Source organism: Talpa europaea (assembly GCF_964194135.1).
Source record: "Talpa europaea genome assembly, chromosome: 11".
In the NCBI taxonomy this organism is placed as follows: domain Eukaryota; kingdom Metazoa; phylum Chordata; class Mammalia; order Eulipotyphla; family Talpidae; genus Talpa; species Talpa europaea.
Genome location: NC_140078.1, coordinates 25,630,058 through 25,642,548, shown reverse-complemented (window position 1 = coordinate 25,642,548; position 12,491 = coordinate 25,630,058). Strand labels below are relative to the sequence as shown.

Genomic DNA, 12,491 nt, shown 5'->3' with positions numbered 1-12,491 from the left:
GAAGGATGGATACAGAGCTTGCCAACCAATGCCACAGGCAGTGTGTCATGAGAGTTTCAGCGTATGCTGGCTCTCCAGGTCTGTCTCCTGTGTGAGCCACTGTGAGCCAGAACACACAAGACCCTTCCTTCCTTCTCTGCCCTAAGCTCCTGCTGAGTGACAGACCTATGCTCTTCCCTAGGGAGAGAATATAAATATCATAAACCTGCAGTCCTCCAGGATCCCAGGTGCAGCTGAAACACAGACAAGACACAGCCACCTCTCTGTGGGCACCTTCCTGCACTAGGAGTCTGGATGGAGACTGTGGACTCACACTAACCTGAATTTCCAGTCACTGTCTTATATAGGGGCAGATGACTCATCCTCTACTCTTCCTACCATATCCTGAATTTCCCAAGATCAAGGATATCCACAGGAAGTCCTGAGACTGGTCTTAAAGGGAATCCAACAAAAGACATTTGCAAGGGTGTTGAGAAGAGAAAAAAGTAGGAGAAGCAAGTGCAATGAGTCTTGCCAGATAAAGAATTGACACTTGCTAGGCAATGGGAAAAATGACTTTTGTTTTACACTATTAATAAATACCATTCCACATGCATGTTTCTACACTGACTGACTGATATAGAACACTTGTAGACTATACTCGGGCATCTGTGCCTCAAAACCAGCAATGAAGCTGTCCTATCATTCCACAACTTACACAGTATGGACAAAAAGTGACTTTGTATTTATACCATAAGGAAGACACTAGCTTAAAAGGATGAGCATGTAAGGAAGGACCTAAGTTTTTACCAAAGGATTCTGTTTGGCGATGGCATGGTAGATTGGAAAGGAATCTGAATTTAACCAAAAAAAACCTGTTTTAAATTCAAACTCAGACTCCACTTGTTTGTCCTTGGGCAAGTCACAACTCACTAGCCTCAGTTTGTTTCTAGTAAAGTGAAAATAATATCCTTTGTTCTTTGACTACCACTGAGATGGTCTTAATAACTGAATGGAGGTGAATGTAAACAAATAATAGTACTTAGTAAGTACAAGGGCATATTATGAGGCCGGGACTCACTCTCTTAATATTGAACTCCTAAGGCAGCATCAGTGCAAAGCCCCACTTTCCTCAAATATAATATTAAATCACTAAAAGGGAAGGGCTGGAGAAGTAGGCTTCAGATGGGGTCTCCATGAATGACACCAGAAACTATAGCACTGACTCTTGAGCAAAGTTATCACCTCCACCATATTCACAAAGATAAGAAATCAAGAAGATACTCCTAGAAGCAAAAACAAGCCAGTTTAGCCAAAAGCCAAAGGAAGAGTAATCTGAGAACAGGGAGCAGACACTGCTGCCACTGCTTCTTCATAGTCAGGAAACTGGAAATTGAATACTGGAGACGCATTGCAGAATAATACTTCTTCCTTCAATACCTCACATACCTGTAGACACAGCCCAATGGCTGCAAAATTTCTGCCCTCTCAATCCTAGAGGAGTAGAGCAAAATTTGCAGCAGGAATATTAGGTGTCTCAAAAGGAGCTAGTAACAGAAGCTTCATACTTCCAGACTCTATTTTGAAAATCTCACTAAGAAGCTGTGGGACTGGTCACTAGGTGAGACACAACCATTTCCAAATCAGCACACATAAGAAAGGAGCATGGTTAGCAGCCAGCATTTTATCTTAATCTCCTAGATCACGTGCTGACTCACCTGGCAGTCCTTTTTTCACTCCTTTTAGAGCTCATATGACCTCTTTTATTAAAAAAAGAACCAAATTAATTGATCATTACCTAATTCATAAATAAGTCCCAAAGAAAATCTGATTTTTAACAGCAAAATAAACTCTTAATCTCCTAGATATTAATGTCATATATTGAGAGCAAGCATATTCAGGAAAAGAGTGGGTTTGTTTTGATAATTAATCCATTTTTCCTGAATATGCTTATAAACTGCAATGCAATAAAAAGAAGAAAAACATTAAGTGAATACCATGAACAAAAAGAATGACTCAAGTGAGGGTCTTTTAAATTATATTAATACTATTTATTTATATTTTCTTATCGTAATAAGTGTTTCCCCATTTATAATGATTTAGTTTTTTGATAATTATATAAATTTAGTCAACAGCAATAAATATAAACCGAAGTATTTTTTCAGACTACAAATTAAAATAAAAATTTCTAAAAATCAATATTCAGAAGTGAAAAAGATAATAAAATCAAATAGCAGAACTTAAAGCAATCAGAGGGAAAACATACTCTTAAAAAGAGTTCAACTTTATAAGTCTAGAAATCAAAAGTTCAAAGAAAACTTTATTCTATAGTTGCAAAAAGGTGCAGAATTGTCTTCTTCCAATTTAGAACAACTTAGATTATCCATAACGCCTTAATAGGATCTTGGTTCATGGATAAATATTTAAGGCATTTAAATAATATCAAAAAAAAGAGTTCAACTTGGGCTTCCCCTGGTGGCGCAGCAGTTGAGCGCTGGGCTGTGAAGCTGCCCGCAGCCTCTGCAGCACCAGTTCGATCCCCGCCAGACGAGGGTCCCACATGGCGCGACAGACCTCTCCTGCCGCCCGCTGCTCCCCTCAGCAGTGTATTTCGTCAGTCTGCCTGTTCTGTTCCCTGCTCTGGCTCTGGTGGATTCTCTCACCCTCCTGCACTTCTGACTGTACCCAGTGCTTGTATAAATAAATAAATAAATCTTTAAAAAAAAAAAAAGAGTTCAACTTTATATACTATTTCAATTCGTTTTTCTATAGAAATAGGTGGCTGTCTTGAGATTTCATGTGTAACGGATCTCAGAAATATCTGCCCCGTTTTTTTACCTACTGATATATAGGAACACACAGTTCTGCCTGGGGAATCAGACACCCCCTAAATGGGGAAAGGAAAACGTCATGAAATCTGCACAGCTGAAATGTATGATACAACCTAAAAAGGCTGCAAGAACCGAATATCAGCGCAGTAACAGAGACACTAACATTTTCATTTAACAAGGATTTGTTATTTAGGTAGAGCGCCAGAGGCTTGTCAACTCTTCACAATCAAGCCCCTTCCATTTTCTACTGGCACACCTAGCTCATGATTAACATGAACCAATCCTGATAAAGAAACATTTAAGTACAGGTTCCCAAGTTCGATATTAAAAAGCAAAATGTTCCTGTTAAACGTCATTGCAGGTAAATATAATTTGAAGCTATTTATTAATAGGCTACACTTTCAAGGGACGCATTCAAGATATGGTAATAGCCAGAGCAAATTATCCTAATGCACCATAGGTGGGATTATCAAAGTCAGGCGAGATAAGAGAGAAAACCCATGAGAGAAAAATACCTTCCAGAAACAGCACTGGACTTCTGCAGGCTATGCCAATAACCGCCTGGAGGCATTAGCTTCCTGCTAAATTACTAGAGTTTCACTGAGCTGTCTACTCCTGCCGGGAACTGACAACACCTGTTTCACATCCCAGATTTTACCTCAGCACAAGGGCCTAATCAAGTAGCATGTAAGGAAAAGTCAAGTCACTTCTGGTGTTCTTGTTCAAGAGGGTCCATTCAGCAACCCCAAAAATGCTTTAAGCGAAAGAGGGCTTGTTTTGTTTTCATTAAAAATGGGGAAAAATAGTTTTCTTTGATCAAAAATAGACCAAACCAATCTCTGGAGCTCTAAGTCAGGATAACCGTTACCCCTGGGAAGGGATGTAGGGGTTGGAAGGAAAGACCTGTGGGGTCCTGTGGGGCTGGCCGTGCCATTCCCCAATCTGGGGCTGACTATGTAGGAGTGTTCTTTTAGTGGAAATTGATCCAGATGGATTTGCATGTTTTACTGCATGCATGTTACACTCCAAAAAAAAAGAAGAAAAAAAAAAGCTTAAAATAGCTTTATTGGTTCACTCTGAAAAAGTTATATATTTACACTTAGTTAACAGTAGTTACCATGAATGAGAAATTTACAAAAGCTCTTGGACATGATAAATGGACATACTTGGACATATTTATGTGGCATTTTAGAGGGCACCTGCCAGCCTTCCCATCTGAAATCTACCTCATGCTGTGCGGGGGCTGCATCCAAATCCACCACCTGCCACCAGAGTTGTTTCTCCCCTGTTTCCCAGAACCTTTCCAAAGTGATGCTGCTGACTGCCCACTTCAGTAACCCTTCCCCTCTGCTCCCTCACTAACCTTGTCAGTATTACCCTTTTATCCCTCTCCTGACACCATTATGGAAACTGTAACTGCTAATTCTACAAAATGCAGAATGTCTAAATTTTGTGCAGTATGCTGGAAATGTATGATATACTAGCATGTTTATTATTATTATTATTACTTGTAGCCATTTTGTCTTTTGATGGGAGGGGAAAGTATTGGACATGAAGAAACAGTTGCTTGTCTCAAATCTACAGGGCATGAATCCAATTCCAAAATGCAGCCCTCTTCTTAAACAACTGAGCAGTCAGAAACTACAAGTTTTGAAAGTTACATGTTTTCAAGTCAGGATATACAATGTGAGATAAGATAGCTAGGAGGGAGTCCGGGGGGAGAGAGAGAGAGGAGGGAAAGGGGTGACGGAAGGAAGAAAGAATAAAGTCTTGCTAACAGAGTTTTGTTTCATTATTTTCTCCATCTGGGCATCAGACCTGTGCACGATATAGATATAGAGATAGAGATAGAGATAGAGATATATAGATATAGCCCACTTTTTAAAAATTCCTATTATAACACTTTGCTATTGCACAAGACCTACATTACTACAAAAAATGAAAATAGTGCTCAGCTTTGGTTTTACAGCAGCCCTCATAGAGGCAGACACACCCAGTATTGTGAGAACGGCACCTCCAAGCTCCTTCGACAAGAATTACTCGATACAGGCTATGCATTTATCATATCATCCCTGCTTTATCATATGGAACGGAAATAGCATATTAATAAAGTGAGACTTTTTAAGAATCTCTCTGGTTCCCCTCTGATCTTAGCCCTGCTTATATTACATGTGATTTCAGATTTTATATATAGTATCATCTGTCAGGTTACTTTGTTGTCTGGAAATGTTCAAAACATTTTCCATAGAAGTTAATAGTAATTGTTTCTTTGGCTTATGTCATTGAAGCATAGGAAAAGTTTCCTATGATAGCTCTACTTTTGGAGACTGGAGAAATCTGATAAATATAAATATATCTATAAATTAAACTGAGGAATTTAAATAGAAATAAAACTTTTGGATGCTTTGTAACTGACTTGCTTTAAAAAGAATGGGTCTTGTTTTTTTCATTTCAAATTGTAAAAACAAAAATCAAGGCACACTTCAAAGGGGATGGAGGAAAGATCTGGATGTTCCCACTTGGAGACTAAGGATCCTTGAACACATACTGATGACCTTCACGGCTGTCTAACTATCAAGAGACAATAAGTCTTTAAAAAGCATGTTTTATTGAGGGTTTTCTGTGTGTCAGGCACTTAACCTTAAAGGTCAAGTGAACAAATGGATATGTATTGCTCTATGTATAGTGCACGGGGAAATAGTACCCCCTTCACATTACAGCTAAGTCTGAGGTTGAGAGGCATTAAATAACTTCCAAAATTGAGATTTGATTTAGAGAGTGAGAGTAAAGAAAAAGAAAAAACAGAGATAAAATGAAAAAGACTTCTATTCCCCACAGATTGTTGGGACAAAGAGACAAGGTCCCAGATACATTAATAGGGCAATCAGAGATTGGGAGCCTATATACCATTTTCATCCTTTCTCTTTCCCTCCACATCTTGTCCAGAACAGATCAAGGCCAAACACTTGAAATGAGAGATCCACAATCTCCCAAGCTCAACTAGCTACAAAAAGTCACTCCCCTTTCATTGTCCATTCCACCAGAACTCTCCTATAATGCCCACAGTCCTTTACACCCACATGCCACCAACAGAGTCTAATAATATACAAATGTAAAATAAATGCACGATGTCACTGATGCAACAGGTATTTTCACCTTTATCTGCTGGCCAAGTTCTGGAAGACAAGGTTTAGCCTTAATGTTCACACTGTCTACATTATTATGAGTTGTTCAAACATTAAAATATGTACAGATGCCCCCACAGACCCTTGGGACCCCCAGGATTCCCCATGATCATACAAAAATAAGGTTAATGCCTGGCTCTGGTGAAAAAGTGTGTCTTTAGGAGCCTGCTTCAGGCCACTACCCACCAGCTATCTGCTGTACTCAGTTAGTGCCTACCAAGCTTTTGACTATCACCCTCAGAGTATTCACAGGCTCACCAAAACACTGGTAGGTAGCTAACAGATTATGCAGGGTACTGTGCCCTCTGGCTGACATACTTCATTCCATAAGGTGGTCAGGACCATGAGACTGGTGATTATGATGTTTTAACCACTCAAGGAACAAAACAACCTCTTCACAATTCTTAATAGCCCAAACTCATCATCTTCAAATGTACCATTGTGTTATCTAATGAAATACTGAAAATCCAATTTGTGACTTGGCCTATCCTTCCTCTTAAAGACCAAAGAACAGAGTTCTACAAATTTTAAGTGAGATTAGATAGTTGAGAGTTTTTTTGAGTTATTTCTAGCATCTACTTTTCCTCTACACAAACAGAAGGGGGTGCACTAGTGGGGGAGGAGGCAGAATCAGAGAAAAAGACACATCAGCCACCCCTGCTCAAACATAGGAAATCAGACTAGAGAGCCTCTCAAAATCTCTTTTCTTTCCCTTTTGAGCAATCCTACTGGAAGCAGGTGAAAATGCTGAAAGTTTTTCATTGCATATGACAAATTCAAAATAAATTTGTGAATATGAGCTAAACCAGCCTGGGCATCAGCCACTTCATAAATATCCCAGAAGAGCTAAAAAGATTGTTCATGATTATGTCACTGAGCTCTTTCTATCTCTTAGGTAGAAAGGTAACAATTGGATGAATTTCTCAAAAATCCCAACATAGAGATAAAATTATATTCACAAGCCAGCAAAAACTGACATAGGCAACAAGATTGTGCTAACCATCTGTCACATTTTTCAAGTTATAGCACAAAATCTATCTCAGTGGTTTCAAATTGTGGTTCCCCAGACTGGAAGCCTCAGCATCATTCAAGACTCTATGAGATATGGAGATTTTCAAGCCCAATCTTAAACCCTTTGACTTAGAAACTGAGGGTGAGACCAAGGAATCTGAGTGTTAGCAATCTCCTCAGATTGTTCTGATACAAAATCGAGTATAAGAAGTGCTGTTTTGTCCTATTGGTTACTCCCAACTATTAAATGGAATAGCAAACAAGAGGCAGCAGAGATTCAGAGAGGCTCAGTGGGTAACCTGAAGTCACACAGCTAACTGACAAACAAACAAACAAAAACTTAGTTGGTAAACCCAGGTCTTTGGACTCAATATCTAGTTCTCTTTTATCTTCAACACATAGTCTCACTGAGATGCAGTATAATAATCCAGTTCGATTTTCTAGAAGGGCAAATATGAGCTGGGAAGGAGAGAGGGGAGAATAAAGGCAAGATAAGAAAGTTTGGGTCTGTGCTAGCCCACAAATCACCATGGAGAACAAGAGAGCCAAGGAACTTGCAGCACAGGTCATCGTATTCTAGGTCACCCCTGGCTGCAACCTGTTCTGCCTCATACTAAGATTTGAGATGCTACTAGCCTCTCCTCTTTATTTCCTATATTGTTCCTGCAAAGCTCACAGGGGCTTCTTCTCACCCTCTTTGTGGGACTACTGACCTCTCCATCACTCTTCCTGCACCACTAATCTGCACACATCTCTATCTCATTGGTGTTCTTGATAATTTTCTATCATCTCCACCTGGCATGTAAAGTCTATACTTTCTTTAACACCCAAGAATCTAGTCCAGGTCCTGGCATTAGCAGGTGAGGATGAAAAAATATGTTCTATAAGTGCATAAAATAAAAATCATATACCTGGATTATCAAAATGTGATTCCACAAAAGACCTTCATTTTCAGTTACTGGATATTGTCTTCCAAAGTAGACATTCTGGCATATTATTTAAAACACATTTTAAAATCATCACTTTGAATAAATCCAAAACTTATTCTGAAATTCCCTTTTCTATTCTAATATGTGAAGTCTCCTCTGCTCCTCCATCAGTCCTTCACTATTTCTCAGTAAATCCATTATCTCATGAGCTCTCTACTTGAGGATCTCAAGATAGGCAAGCTAGTTCTATTTGTTGCTGAATTGCACTTTCCTTTATTTTTCCTTGACACAAACAAAGCCCTTAATCTGTGTCTGAATTTATTGTGTAGATTCTATTCCATTACAAAAATAACCGGTGCGTAGACTGGGACAGAAGGAAAAAAGTGTAAAATCTGCAGTAAAAGGTTGCATGTTTACATCCTTGCCCACAGCATTTAATAACTGGCATGAGCTTTCAAGGAAGCTATGGCTCATACTCCAAGTTTCCTCTGCGCTTCCAACTGGACAAAATAGACAAGCCGACCCACTCAGCTAAGTAATTGGATTCACTACCTGGAATATTTAAATTGTTTTAAGACACTGGAAAATGGCTTAAGAAGATTAAAGAAAAATACCCTGGAGGATAACAGGCTATAATTTACTAGGTGGAAAATCTTTTCAGCAAGAAAAACACCTCATTCTCCTAAAATCCCTTCTGTTAAAGAAATGTCTTAATCATTTTGGACCTAGATTTCCTTGGATCCTAGCAGTTCTGGCTTATTCCAGTGGTTTGTTCTTATTAGATCTTACGAATGACACCCAGGATATAACTGCTAACATATCATCCTCCATTTGAAGATTCACGTTTTCAGCAAAATTATTAAAGTGTTTGAAGGCAATGTGGGGGAGAGGGAGGGTTCACTTGAAGTTCGGGGTTCCAGGGTTCCTATGAAACAATGGAGTTGCAGGGCTGAGCCATGCTCTGCCTCATCTGGAAAAAGATACAGGTAAATCGTGGGCGAATGTCTTCACGGATCTATTCCAAGCTTAAGATTCCTCAGGCCAGCTCAGCTCTCCCAAAACTAGCCTTCAGCTTCTGCCTGCAGAACTACGGTGGGTGTCCTCCTGGACCCCTTAAAACCTCCCCTTCTGCTCTCCTGCCTTCCCAGGGGTGCCCTCCCCTGTCCTTCGCAGGCCCCCTTCCTCCGGAGCATGGCGCTGAAGTTTGGCATCAACGACCACCTGTCGGCTGGACCGCCGTGTCCTCTGCCGCGTGGGCTCCAAGCGCTCAGATGGTTAGCAACCACTAAACACTTTCGGACTTCGGGACTGTTCTTTCTTGCACACGGGCAAAGGGGATGACAAGCAGAGCGTGTGCGGGCGGAGAGGGGCGCGTCTAGTCCCTACCCCAGAGCTTTCCAGCTGTTCCCAACTTCACACGCCCCACTTTCCAAACTCTCAGACCCGTCAAACGAAAAGCCTGCACGCGCTCTTGCTCTTTTGGCCCAACAGATTGAAGACCCTCAGAGGGCGCTCGCCGGACCCAGCAAAGAGGTCAAGTAGTAAAACCCCGAGGGCACAGGCGCGCGCGCCAAGCCCCTACTCTACGGCCCGCCTGGGCAGTGGCCAACCTGTGCGTCCCGAGGCCGTCCCTGCGGCTCCAGGAGAGCCCATTGCATAACGCGCCCCTCGCCCCACCCCCACGCCGCCCGCCCTGCCCCACGCGCGGCCAGCAACCCCAGCCGGGCCACCCCAATACTTACATCATCCCACTTGACGAATTTGGTGCCCTTCTTGAGGCTGTCGGACACGCACACTGGCTTGAGTTGCAAAGCGTGCACTCCAGGCTGTGCCCCGGCCATCTGGGCTCCCCGGGGCTCCCGGCGGCCCGGGCGAGCGCGGCAGCGATGGGGCGCGGGGCGCGGGGCGCGGGCTCAATGCACTGCTGGAGAGACGCGAGCCTCAGCCACCGCGCCGGCCTCCCCCGGCCGCCCGGCCTCCGCACCTCCTCCGGCGCGGCTCAGCAGGCGGGGCGCGCGGGGGCGAGGCGCCGGGCCATGCCCCGGGCGGGACGCGGGGTCGGGCGCCCGCTGTGGATGCGGAGCCTCAGACGGCGAAGAGAAGCCGAGCCCAGCAGCCGAGGCTGCCAGCCGCCGCTGGATTCTGCTCCTGCGCCGCCACCGCCTCAAAGCGCACCATTCAGCACATCCTCTATACAGAGGGAGAGAGCGGAGCGAGTGACACACGCTCAGCGCCCCCCCCCCCCCCCGCCCTGCTCCTTTCCCTCCTCCCTCCGCCTCCCGCCTACCCTTCCCCGCCACCCTAGCTCGGTCCCTCCTTCCCCCCGCGGCTCCCAATCCAACTTTGCGCGCTGGGTCAGGAGCCGGGAAGCAGGGACACAGCGGCATCTCCCGGCTCCGAGGCCTCAGTGCAGCCAACGCCTGCGCCGCCCGCCTGCCCTCTGAGCATGCCCCGAGCCCCAGGGGCTGGGGTGCCCGGAGTGACCCCAGCCAGGTGCGCCCCGGGGTTGCCTGCGGAACTTGAACGCAGGGCTGGGGAGCCTTTGGATGCAAATTGAGTGGGGAAAAAGGAGCCCGGAGGCTTGAATCAGAAGAGGCGACCTACAGCTGCGCCCTGGAGCTTGAGCTCTGCTGCGCGGCCACAAACCAGCTTTTTGGAAAGACTATTATTATTTATTAGTAGAGAGGAGAAGAGTTGAGAGGTTTGGAGAGCTCTTTGGGGAAATTTCGCCGCTCCTGAGAGTTTGCAGCGCGCTGCTCTGGAAGCTAAGCATTTGGCTAAAGTTGTGATTTTGAGATAGAAAACCTGTCCAGAGAATAGAATCGGTTTTATTTTCTGCTTGTGTGTGTGTGTGTGCGTGTGTGAGAGAGAGAGAGACAAAGACAGAGACAGAGAGAATCATAAGGATGAACATAAGTCAAAGAATGTTCATCTAACTCAACAATCATTTTTCAGTTTTTTCAAAAAAGGAAATTACCCCACCATAATGAATAAATTATAAAAGATTGCTAATACCAGTGTTTGAAAAGATGTGGAGCAACTGGAACGCTCATCCAATGATGGAGAGAATATAAAATGATAAAGCTACCTTGGAGAACAGTTTCTTATAAAGTTAAACATTTACTGAGCATAAAAACCCAGAATTTCCACTCCTAGGTTTTTGCTCAAGAGAAATGAAAACATATGTCTGCATAGGCTTGTGCAGCAATGTCCATAGCTTTCTTCACAATAAGCCAAAATTGTGAACCACAAATATCAATCAACAGGTAAATGGATAAAAAAGGGAGGGGAGGTGGAACATGGATACCCAAACAAAGGAATATTGTTCAGAAATCAAAAGGAATATCCTGTAACCTCACAGTGAATTGTACAGATATTAAGTCTAGTGAAAGCAGCTGGTCAAGATAGACCACATACTGTGGGATTCATTTGAAGGAATTCCAGTACAGTCCAACTAGTATATGTTCTAAAATTGCTTCTTGACCTTAGAGGGTTGCAACAAAATCTACTTCCAGAGTTCCTGATCTTCTCAATCGATTTTCCTTACAATTTATCCTAGTAGATATGTGCTTTTTTCTTTTCTTGTCTTTGCTGCAACCCCTTGATTATCTATTGGAAAGATTATTGGACAAGGTTTTAGCTATCAGAATAGCTTGGGAAGGCAAGAAAGAGATGTCCATTCTAGAAGTCGAATTTGGAGGATGAGAAATGGATTCTAGGCAGAATGAGAAAGTAGATCGAAGCTCCTCTCGGTGGCTTACTGCATCTGTGTTCTCTAGTCCTTGCCGTTCTTTATAGCTACACATTTTGCCATGTGACCATATAGTTTCCAACCATATACACTGTGGATTTATCCACCCCATTGATATTGGGCAAAGTAACTTTGCATTGGATATGACATGAGCAAAGGCTTGAAATAAGCTTCTGAAGTTGGACTTGCCATCTTGGCTTTCTTACCATTTATATGAGATGAACATATCTCAGAGAGCCATCTGGGGTCAATATAAGCCTTGTCTGCAGCTTGGAGGCAAAACCAACAGAATTTATCCCAGGCCTATCAGAATCCAGCCAACCTTATGAGCATGACAATAAATACTCATTGTTGAATGCTGCTAAGCTGGGGGGCCATTTGTTATGTACCATTATAGTGGTAATAACTGGTTGAATGAATAGTCATTCATCTAGTATTCTTAATTCTTCCCAGCTGATTCTGTGAATGGAAATGTCAGAAGGAGAATAAAGCTGCAGAATTTTGAACATTTATCTTGAAGACAAACATTGGCTACAAGAGCTGCTTCTGCCAGCAAAAGGATGCAGCTTGATCCCAGAGGGCTGTACAATAAACCCCACCAACATGTAGGACGAGGCTTGAAGCAGTTTGCTTGGTTCAACTTCCTCATTTTCCACACCTTTGGTTAAGGATACAAGACAGAAACATTTTTAAAGAGTGGGATTTTTGCCATGCAAAGGGATCTGTAAATACATCCAAAAATTTTGTGAGCCAGGCCTGTGATCCATCAAGTTCAGTGCTCTGTCCTGTACTTGAAACAATAGAA

General features: G+C 42.8%; 1 protein-coding gene across 2 annotated transcripts in view; it reads right to left on the bottom strand.

Moving 5' to 3' along the window:
* Nucleotides 1-9,776, bottom strand: part of PLCB1 (phospholipase C beta 1) — a gene marked incomplete at both ends in the record, with an annotated part of 613,641 nt that extends 603,865 nt beyond the window's left edge. For both annotated transcript variants that reach the window (XM_084247878.1, XM_084247879.1), the window contains one exon: nt 9,678-9,776. In XM_084247878.1, the coding sequence (XP_084104004.1) occupies nt 9,678-9,776 (99 nt within the window). The remainder of the gene's footprint in view (nt 1-9,677) is intronic.
* Nucleotides 9,777-12,491: the final 2,715 nt, after the last annotated feature.